The following is a 12,376-nucleotide window of genomic DNA, read 5'->3' as shown; positions in this document are numbered from 1 at the left end:
ACATAACATACATATGATATATATATTATACAAATAAAGTTTGAGTTTCGAAGAATTCCGAGATTTTAGGATTACAAATGTTGCGATTCTAGTTACGGGCTTTTTAAATGTATGCTTGAATTTTATAACAATTTCAATGCAAATAAATCTTACTGACAAGTAAGAAAAACGTCTTCTCCGCTGATAATCGTACAAGCTGAAGAGATTCCTCGAATTACTATCAAGGGTGCTGTGGCAGTATGAGCTGTTGTTCCATCTCGCTAGAACTATGTCTCCCTTGAGATCGATTTTACGACGATACAATTCTAGAACAAGGAAATTCCCTAACATCTCTCTATACCGAGTAGAAGTGACCGTGATCATTTGTCTAGCCACTTCAAAGAAATAAGGCCCCACGATTTCTGTGCTATACCACATCAAATAACACATACATGTACCAGCTTCATTGAAACTTTAAGTATCTTTTAAGTACAAATCTGTTTCGCTGAATTTATGACAACAGTATATGACTTTTACCAAAATAATGTCAAATTAATATCCACAAACAGTATTCATTTTCTGCAAGATTATAAATTGAAATTATCTATTAAAAGATTCAGTAACAGTATACATTTCGTTTGGTATCGGCACCTTAATAAAATAAATTTTTAAATCAATTTTGGAGAACCTTCTTTATCCGACTCGTAGTTTAAAAACTAAACAATTTGAAGATCAAGACATTAACGTTTTAGAAACATATATATATATATAGCATACATGTGTAACGATTTTCTACAATAATTGTTCAAATACTTTTATATTTTGCTGTGTGCAGATCTTCTTCCTCGAGTAAAATCACCATATTCAGTAGCTACTACAAAAGTGGCCCCAAACGTGTTTGCTAATAATTACCTGGCTGTAATAAGATACCATCTTTTAAAATCAGATTTTGCGCGATGAAGAGACCAGCACGAGAGTCTCTCTGCTCGTTCTCTATACGAACATATATCAACGTGCTTGAGCAGAGAAAAATTGGTGGACACGGAAGCCGCAGCTCTGTGGACGATGGACTTGCAGCGGGATATTCTATGAATGTAGAGGAGTATGGCAATAAGCTTCTGTATAGAAGCTGAACCTACATACGAACTTACACTCTCGCCACTATCGTTCCTTCTCATTCTGTCTTAAAGGTTGTCGACGTTGCTCGCCCGCGGACAAAAGCATCCATCCTTGTACGCCAGGACCAAATTGAACAACCTTATACTATTCTGATAAGGAATGGTGTAAAAGAACAGGATGACCCGTCATCGATAGATCAAAAGTACATTTTCAGTCACTCAATGGGTATTATAAAGTTGGAACTTGTATCTTTTAGTTATCGCGTTTAATATATAAAATACGTTTTGACACGTGTCTTTGATAGATTTTTTTAACATATTATACGATGAAAAATTGAAATTTATATACTTTTAATAAATTAGTACGAAATTATTACTGGAAAATTGGCGAGATTCTTCATTCGTGTGATACATGTAGAATAGAACCTGTCAAAACTTTTGCTATTCTCTGTTCGTTTAATAAAATCGGGGGCGTGAACGCATTTCAATAGAAAAGTTTTAATGGTATTCAAATCACGCGAATTGCCTGACCATAAGAATACGTGGATATTTTTCGGTACGACGAGGTAATAAATTCAATGAATTAAAAAACTGATTTCTATATGCAGGAATTTTTGTAACCATAGTAAAATCGGGGAGAAAATTATTCTACGTAAGAAAATTAGTTTCAAATATTTTATATGAAAGTCTTTCGTCCGAGCCTTCCTCTTCGTTGGAATTGATTTGGCAAACTGATGAAATATACAGAAAATGTTACACGATTGTCATGTAATTTCATCACACATCGAGATATTCTTATTCTTTCTGGGACAAGCTCTATCTATGAAAGAACAACACAAAAATAATTCAAACGATTTAACGGATGTGATAAATCTCTACGCGACAGATCACGTTTATCTGTAATTAAGAATGACGAATTGCACGAATACATTGAAACTGGTGTAAAATATGCGCCGATATTGGCTGCAGTATTCAAACGCTATAACTTAACAGCAAGAAAACGACAGTGTTATATAAATGTATTTGGATGTAATTTACATAACGATATAGATAGTATAATTTCTTCTTTAAATTAATTCTTTCTAAATGTTGACGTTTATTCATATAAACGTAATTACTCTAATCTTTGCATTAAAGATATTGTAAATTAATATTTTCGAAAATGTTGTAATAAAATTTCCAAGAAACAAAACCTAATCTGTGGTGCACGTTCTCTTCCAATCCACTATGCTAACAAACATGCTGAACACAAACAAGTTAAATCGAAATGGAGACACATATTTCGATGCACAGAAATCAACAATCAACTATGAATTAACTATTGTACTAAACGATAACAGGCAAGCTAGTGGCGGACAGGAACACAAGCGTTTCCAGAAGATTAAAATTTACGGGACACCAACGAGCTTTTCGGAATTCATGGGCTGTAAAGTCGAAGCACGGAGATGTATGACCGCTACCGTGAGGGTCAACATAACGTATCTCGGGGACATGCTGAATCAGTGAACAGCAAGGGAAAAGGATGAAAAGCACCGAGGAGAAGAAAGGATCGTTAAATTGCAGAAAGTATTGGAAACGGGCCATTCTACCTAACGCCTATTGGATCAAATAAATCTTATGTTTTCTGTAACGTTTTATCGTGCCACAACGTTTTTACCGTAACCACTCTACCGTTATTTTCTCACATTCGGGCGTGAAAGACCAAATTTTATCGCATATCGTGCGAAATGCAAAATCTTCGAGATATTTACAGCGAAGATACGCTGAATAAATCTTTTGAATAATCGTGCAATAATTTATGATAAATTGAAATAATACACAGATTAAAACTCTTACGCCATCTACCAAATGGAAATGTTTTATCTTTATATAATATCATTTCTATATATTAGGTCATCCCATAAGTTTGTGTCGTTTTTCGAGCGGTTATATATGTTAAGATTGTTTACATACCTTTCAGTTTCGTGAAAAAATGTAATCCCCCTCTGGTTGTACAACTTCTTCCCATTTTTCTGGTAGGGCCATTATTCCGTCTCGATAAAAGTTCTCTTGTTTTTCTTTAAAATATGAAATGTATACACAAAAGTCGGCACGAACTTATGGGATGACCTAATACATTCATTACGACTTAATGTATGTGTACATTCCGTATATATTATTTATACATGTTATTATTCATTTAATTATTAAAAATACGAAAAAATTATTGCTATCAGATAATTGTTTGATTCAATGGAATAAACTTATTGGAATATTTGAAATATTTCAATTTCTTCTTAAATTGTTATTTATCATTTTTGTTTTTAATTAATCTATATGTTTTTATTATTATTAATTACACATTCAATATATATATATATGAAGTATATGTGTGAGCAATAATTTATTGGATATCATGGTGCAAGGATGAGCATTAACGGTGAAGTTAGACGAAGCGGATGGAATGAGTGGAGTACCTACTTCTCTTCGTGCAACCTCAATGTCGCCACAACTTCTTATCTTTTCACAGTACTCGAACTTGACATTTACCAGCGATATTCGTAAAATTATTATTATTATTATTTTAACGATTTTTTAAGTTTCTCATTTTCTATAACTATATATATATAAAGGAATTTGTTTTAAATCTGCACATTTTACTGGTATATTATTCAAAATTCTTATAAACCTTTTCTCATTTAAGAAACCGAACTTATGCAAGCCTAAACGTCATTTAAACCACCAACCAGTAAACCAATACTGGTTGGATTATCAGATTCGCATGCAGTGCTAGCAAAATGTCAGTATATGACAGCAAGCATCGTTGAATGAAGCATATGTTTCTATAGCTTTAGAGCTTAATAGTGATAATACTATTATAATAAACGATGACAAACGTTTCAGAATTCCGATTTCCGCGTATAAGTTGTACCTTGTATAAGCGTGCTTGTGTATTTCTTTTTTCTTCTACATATTATTGTTTAACTCGTGTATTACATGTTGCATTTAAGAGACAAAAAATAGAAAAGTAGATAAAAAAGCGTAGTATACTAGCATGAGATTTGTAAGCAATACGAGAGTAGAAAGAACAAATAGTGACTTGTATTTTACAGTTTGTAAAAACCGAGAGATAAGTATAATTTAAAAAAGATGTATAATAAAGGTTAAGAAAAAATAGACTAAAATTACTAATTTCATTATTATTTAATTAATATCTAAACGATTTGTAATGGTAAATAATTATTATCAAGTTAAACGTAAATTAATCACATTATTATTATGTATCGAATATATGTATACGTATCTATATTAGAATTATTAGAATATTTATTAATACGTGTATTTTTGTCAGATCTATTTTAATTATACCTGCACAGTACGCAAATTTACTGTAGTACATAATTTACATATTCTAGGTTTTGCAGGCGATTTTCATAATAGAAGTTCACACGTGTACGAATTTAGTTGTGGATATTACACAAAACTGCTAGCTAAACGCTTCTCTTAAACCCTTCATGCTATACACACTAGGAGGTATGCGTACCACGTGCATGTTCATGTTTTGGTATTAGAAAATGTCTATAACATAGCAATATACAGTGTAGAGTTGAAAATGTAATGGAATGAAAATATTTTCTAAGCAATATTATAAGCACAATATGTATATTAAAATATCACTAGCTGAAGTTATATATGTAAAAAAGAAAAGGTTGCTACATTGTATCACGTGATTTTAAGAAATTACAAAACTGACAAAAATATGTACTACACATTCTTCATGAAAGCAACTGATTTCTTTAGACACCCGGTTTGTGTACAGCTAAATCGATACTTAATGCGTATGCGTACAAGTTACGGCAAACGGCATAAAAATCAACAGAGCGGGATAAGCTCGACGTATTTATGTATGAACAAGTACACTCGCCCTCCAGGATAAATAGTTAACAATGATTAAAGAAGTTTTAACAAGAAACATCGTACTTATTGCATTAATTATTATGTAAGGTTACATCATTAAAAAAAGAAACACGATATCTTTAAATAAAAATATAGTAAATTCATAACAAGTGCGATAGACTTGACTTCCAGTAGAACTCATATCAACATTCACGACTGCTTGTTAAGTGGAAAACGTCAACCATAGGGTCTACGTACGTGAAACGTAATTGATCGTACTCACCTTAGTGTAGAGTAGTTCCCTTGAAATACGGCGAAAGTGATTGTTGAGCAGCCAATAGAGGAACGGATTCCAGAAGCTGTTGGAGAGCGCAAGCCACGTGGCAAGGAAGTCGAGGAATGGTGGTGGTTTGCTTCCGGTACAAGCTGCAACGACTTCCTGAATTGTCCATGGTGTGACCATAACAATGAATCCTAAACTCATTGCAGCCATTGTTCGCGAGGCAGAAGTTGACAGTCGTCTCTCGTGAGCTACAAGCTGAAATATGTAAATGAAATGAATTCACTTAACGTCTCTTGCTCATTGTCGGTAATATATGTATATTACGTTAAACGTTTAAATGCTTCACGAATCAATTCTTTCTAAAAGATATTAATGATTTTATGATAATCACGGGTTCATAATAAGCGTAAATTTCAAGCTTGTTGAATACTAGCATTCCCACCCTCGTACATTTCATTTGTATTCCTATTGTTTTTATGATTATTACAACATTACGCAATAAAATCTTTGATATGATGTATATAAATGTAATGCATAATACAATTTGATGATAGAATTTTTTGATGTTGTTACAGTGATAGAAGCACACGATGGTGTGAGATCTGACTGTGAAGAATGAAAAGATGAAAGAAGCAGAGAAAAGATGAATATAAAGGAGAAGCTGTGGTATCACATAACGTTGTTATATTTACATTGATTTTTCATTGAAAATTTACATGCTTTTGTTTAAATTGCTGGAAATCTTCTTCAATTATGTACCTGCAAAGAAGGGAAAAATTTGAATAATCGAATTGCAAACCGGCTCATTAAATTCGAACTTTTTAACTGTCATGTCAAAGTGATTTATTCAATCGGTCTATCTATGTATGTACTCATATATAGCTGTTATCATTGGATTTAAATTTTCCAAGCCGCATATTCAAAATGTGCATTTATGTAACTTTAACAAAATTCTGCAAGCGTATATGTACTTTATCATTTGATATTTTTCTCCAAATAGAAATACTTTCTGTTCGCATACAGATATTGAGTAATAATATTTCATACTGCATGAAACTTGCAAAGTTTACGATAAAAAATTTCCGATATATTTTGAAAACTTTCGTATCGTGGTTTATAAATATGCAGAGCCTGTAAGAAACTTCTAATATTAAAAAACACGCTAAAGAATCCGTGATTTATCTTGCAAGCCGCAACTTTCTTCGTAATTTTCCTCACATAAATGTATGTTACAGATTGACATACCTGTGTGTATTTAGTATAGTTAGTGATGATTCATCAATTTGTATCTACTTATATAGAATTTCCATCGTTACGAAATCAAGCAATTATTTTAACAACAATTATTTAGTTATTTTAATAACAAATGTTATTAAAAATTAGTAATAAATCTTCGTAAGACGTACTAAATATGATGATATTTTATTATATATCTTCAACGTATAATATATTAGCAATTAACTTCAAAATCAATTTGTGATACGAAGTGATTCACTATGAAAAAAATAGGAAGAAAATATAGAGGATAATTTTTTCATATAACGCTTCGTTTTCGAGAAAATTGAATTTAAAAATTTGTCACATATACATAAAGTTGCTTGAAGAATCGCAAGAAAATCATTGTACATGCGAAAATAAGTAAAAAATGTCAAATAAAATTATCGTTAAAGACATTCTCAAAAAAGTGGAGTTTAAACATGTTTAGTTAGGGAGGCACAGCTATCTTTTTATGTAATAGATATCAATTTATTAGCATTTTTATTGCAAATAATATGAGATAAATTAGTCTGGAACTTTTCATACATTTTTATTATACTTTTATTACGTTACGCAAATTTTTTCAATTCGATTTACTAAAAAATGCAGTTTGGACCGCGTGTGAACTAGAACGCTCCGCAAAATTCGATTGATATGATTTTATTAGCCCTTTAGTTCATCCAAAGTCAAAAATTCTAATGGAGTTATATTTTATACATACACAATTATCATTCGATCTACGATCGACGAAAAAAAGTTATTTTTCGAGAAATAATTTTTCGATATTTTTCACAAAAAAAAAAAAAAAAAAAAGAAAAGAAAAGAAAGAGATTCGCTGCTCAAAAATTGATTTAGTATACGCGTATGATAAATTTTCAAATTTATTTTTCTCAGGAACAAAACACCTCGTGGAAAAATGTTATTCTACGTTTCCGATTTATTTTCACGCGTAAAATAACGTCCTGTCGATTACTTATTCTTACACAGCCCGGAGTTATCTATGTTCAAGTATACTCGATAAATTTTCAAACTCAATTTTCTCGAAATTTTAGTCAAGAATAAAAAAATTGTATTCTATATCTTCTTCTTATTTTTTCATAAGGAATGCATGCTGGTACACGTCATTCGGTCGCAGTTCGTGTATCTTCAACGTATGACATATCGGCGCTGAACTTCAAAATCAAAAGTTTTGTGATGAAAGCAATAAGATTTCATTGACTAATTTTTGGTTAAAGAAGAACCACGAGGACATTCAGTAATACAGAGCGTCCGTTGAATAAGACGACCTTAACGTCTAAAAGGTAGGACGTCTAGTCGACTCGTCTTTTAGACCAGCTTGACACCGTTACGAAAGTCGCAAAGCGTTAAGCTCGTCAGCGTCAAAGCCTCTCATCGCACAGCAGTAAAAGGATTACGGATCTGCTCGTTTAGATGAATCCTTCCTCTTTCGCTTCTTCCTGATTCTCTCCACCTTTTTTAGTCTCTCTCTCTCTCTCTCTCTCTCTCTCTCTCTCTCTCTCTCTCTCTCCCCAACTCCTCATCTTGTACTCCTTCCTATCCTCTTCCTTGCGTCTCCTCGTTTCTTTCTTTTTTTCTCATTCGCTTCATTTGTATTTTAAAGCATTGCGAGCTTTACTTTTGAAGCAGACAACCTTTCTTATGCAATTCTTAGAATTACATGATTATTGAGGAATTTAGAATAATTAAAGCTTTAGAGTGGTAAAAGTCAGGATTAATTAATTCGGAGGTTTAACACTGTACAGGCTTACACTGTCTAATGATAAATATTTACATAACGGGTAGTGAGAGGTAAAACAATAATTTAATAACAAATAGAAGAAATAAAATGTAATTCCTTGTTTTCCGATCGATATGAAATTTCGAACGTTTGTATAATCACTAGTTAACGCTGAAACAATAACTTTAAAGAAATTTAAAAAGCAAGATTTAATTTGTCAGTTTTATTTATTTTATTTCTCTTAACGGAAGAATCGTTTCACTTGTCAGTTATTAAAACGTATTGCTTAAAATGAATAATTTCTATGCTTTTTGTGTCTGGAACAGGCAGATGCTTTTATTTATTTTTTGTTGTATTATAAACAATCATTCACACGTATCCAAGAAATTTTTAATATGAACTCGTTATATGCATATGCACGCTGTATGAATAACTATGCATATCTGCGTTATTCATAAGTATGCATAGCAATCGTTGTATGCATAACTCGCAGCATTTTCTATCTGACTATTACTTTCAATATTGCATCAATTCTGTTTAATTCATCTCTTGTTATAGCATTTCGTATTCAATTGTTACAACTTGTTGTAACATATCGTAACGCTCAATTCACGTTTAGTTGGTAACGATACAATTATCTTTATAAATTTATGGTAAATGCAAAAATGTACAAAATGTACGTAATATGAACAGACGCACAATGATATAGTGTTTCAACTATAAACACTGGCCTTTATACCAGCCGTTTTGTAGGATCTACATGGATGAAATTAGCTAACTTGCTAATTGATCCTATCCATAATTTGCGTCATCTCTCTTGAATGGTACCTACAATGACTGAGCTTATGGACTTTAGACTAAGTTTCCTAATTCAAAATTGCGTTGGTGGTCATCAGATCTCAAAATTCAATTATCGATCCGAACAACGCGACGCTTTCCACGATGATATCTACGAGTAAACACTAGCAGGTGAATCAACTGTCTAATTTTTCTAGTAGACACGTTTTACTAATATATTATAATATCATCTAGAAGATTTGTAGAATAAATCATAAATAAATTAATTTGTTAGTTCTCATAAAAATTAACTTCAGGTTATATATACATATAAAGTTTCATACATGAAATCTCTGTATAGAGACTGTGTAAATTGTTAGTTGGTATTTGTGTCTTGTTAAAAGACAAGCTTTTGTAAGAAACTGTATAATATTATTTATAACATACACGGTATTATACGCATCTCTATATTGTTGCCACACGACAAAGATAGTAATTTATCAGAAAATCCTTCTACAACTGAGTTGCAAGTGTATTGTACATATCTATACAATTGTAACGTCAACTTGCAACACACCAGCGATTCATCGAAATTGATTCAATGCGATCGCGGCTTCTACTTCCGGGCATCGACACTTCGCAAGGACACCTATAGTGGCCACTGTACCAACCTATCAATACATCGACGAATACGTTAGTGAAATGATCCATTGTATGCAAACATTCATGAATGTAAAAGCCATGAATGCATTTTTTAATAAAGAACTGAATTAATTAAAATATTCCAGAAGGTGAATTTCTTCCTTCGATTATCTCTCATTTGGTGTTTTATTTTCCAAGGATACTGTAACAATATGTAACCTTATTTACGCGTTTTCGTAACCAACAGTATAACGAAACATTGTCTTATAATTTATCTGATAATGTGTAATGTATGCTATAATATCGTATAAGGTAATCCCTTTATAAACATTAAAATTGCTTTAGTAAGAAAGAAAAAACACCTTTTTATCTGTTAATCGCTTAGCCATGTTAAATTCGTAAAGTTTCAGTGACGATCAATGAACAGAACCATTACAATTTAATTTACGTACGTGAAAAAATTCGTTGTGCCCACTGAAGATGGCAAAAAGAAAAAATGATAAACGAGGACTCTTTCATGGTATGTAGAAATTACCACATGCATTTCGTCAGTAGCCGATCTGTCCACATCGCGATTTATAGGACTGATAAGGACAACCGTCGATTCTATATGAACTGGGTAACGAGTGCGCACGTCAGCGATATTGGACAGAGGACGAGAGATTGAGATTCATCCGAGATCGGCACACAGTATTCCTCATTCATCATTTCATGTAGTATTGTAGTATGTGCATGTAGTATTGACTCTCTTTTATTTATAATCATTTTTTATATTCTAATAGTATACAACAACTGATTATAGAATACGAATCACTCGAGACCTTTAATGCTTTCTAGCTACTTTAAGAAATTTGAAGTATGGTTGTTTAAAAAAAGCAACTCTGTCAGCTTGTGCTATGGTACATAATAAATTATTTAATTATATAATATATATGTAATATAATAAATTAGTATATATAATATATAATCTTTCATGTATTTATTTTGTATTAATAATATTATTACGTATTTGTAATCTTCCATTTATTATAAATTACAGTGTAATTTGTGTAACCAAGAATAATTCGTTATTCATGATGTAGCCAGGAGAAGGAGGTTTTTGTATGTGATCTTAATCCTATAGCCAGACGTATATTAAAATACCTTCGAAGCTACTGGTTTTGATATAGACAAAAAAAAAAACGAAGTTGACCTTCATGTGTATTTTCCCTGTCTATCTGCAAAAAGACTAATACTAGTATTAACACTTAATAACATTAAATTATATTCTCTTCGATGGTATTCAATTTTTATTTGAAATATTTGTCCACTTATGTAATTTATGATTCTTTTTATTAAACCTTTGAAACTAATTTATTTGATATTGTTACGTTGGAAGACTCATCCTGTATATAAAGTTTTGATAACTGAAAATGTATTATTCTGTTATAGTCATAAATGTAAGTACGGTAATTGTGAAATCCATTCGTTTGAATTAGAGTGCCATGAGAAAAGAGCTTATAACGTATAGGTATTTCAACCCGATTTGGCGCTGGAAAGTTTAATTAAAGTTTCAAATATATCTGTTAATTCAATCGTTCGCCAAATCGAAATGCGATATGATGTAACTGAAATGTAAAACATCCGACCGACAATTATTTAAATATTATAAATGATGAACAAATGGAATACACTTAATTAATTGGCTTTTTAATACAAGGTGTTGTATTAACAGAGAAATTAATTATTAAGCGCAATGAGGCTAAGTACCTACAAAAAAACTATTAAAATCTCACATATAATTTAGAAATTAAGAAATCTGAAGCTAAAGAGCTTATCAAACAACAAAATATTTCTACAATATTTTACTATTATAAACGACAGTTTTATTATCGCACATTGGCTTTTAGAAATGAATTTAATCGTGGCATGATTCTAAAAAAATATGCAAGTGCTCAGATACTTTTGAATGTGTAATGTTACATATGTAATGCGATTACTGGATGCTATAGCTTAACACTAGAACCACCGATAGTTAACACGAAGCTATTTCCACCAAAACCAGTGAAAATGACTCGTCTTTAAAAAATACGTAATAATAGAATATTTTTATATTTATCGAATTATTACTTTCTTACAGAAGCAATTCCCTGTTATGTAGTACATTTTTGGTATTATTAATCCATCTACCAGGTATGTAAATATGAAACCGGAATTTTTGTATAGAAAATACACGTTTATTGTATGAAAATGATTAAAAATATTTTATTCGAAGTATTGCCCATCGCTAGCTATACATTTTTCCCACCTGTCTGGCAATTAGTGGATGCCACGCCAAAAAAACTGTCGCTCTTTTGAGGCAAAACAGTCATCGAGCCATTTTCGTACATTTTCGTAAGAAGTGAAGTGCTGGTCAGAAAGTGCGTGTCCCATCGATGCAAATAAATAGTAATCGGACGGAGCCAAGTCTAGTGAGTAAGCCGCGTGCGAAAGTATTTCCCAATTGAACGCTTCAATCGTTTCCTTGACCTTTTGCTGTATGTGATGGTGCATTATCATGAAGCAAAATTACTTTGTGTTGCCTTTTTTGATATTCTGGCCGTTTTTCACGCAAAGCTTGATTCAAATCGATCATTTGTTGTCGGTAGCGCTCAGTATTAACGGTTTCGCCAGGTTTTAACAGCTCATAATAGATCACACCCTTCTGATCCACGTTCTTCGTTCCTC

The 12,376-nt window shown here is 31.9% G+C and overlaps 1 protein-coding gene across 5 annotated transcripts in view; it reads right to left on the bottom strand.

Moving 5' to 3' along the window:
- Nucleotides 1–12,376, bottom strand: part of LOC126919871 (trace amine-associated receptor 9) — a 117,908-nt gene that overhangs the window by 21,340 nt on the left and 84,192 nt on the right. For all 5 annotated transcript variants that reach the window (XM_050729524.1, XM_050729526.1, XM_050729525.1 and 2 more), the window contains one exon: nucleotides 5,257–5,511. In XM_050729524.1, coding sequence (XP_050585481.1) covers nucleotides 5,257–5,511 — 255 coding nt within the window. The remainder of the gene's footprint in view (nucleotides 1–5,256; nucleotides 5,512–12,376) is intronic.

This window comes from Bombus affinis, chromosome 8 (genome assembly GCF_024516045.1).
Source record: "Bombus affinis isolate iyBomAffi1 chromosome 8, iyBomAffi1.2, whole genome shotgun sequence".
Classification (NCBI taxonomy): domain Eukaryota; kingdom Metazoa; phylum Arthropoda; class Insecta; order Hymenoptera; family Apidae; genus Bombus; species Bombus affinis.
The sequence above is the reverse complement of the archived record's forward strand: the minus strand, read 5'-3'. Positions and strand labels throughout refer to the sequence as shown.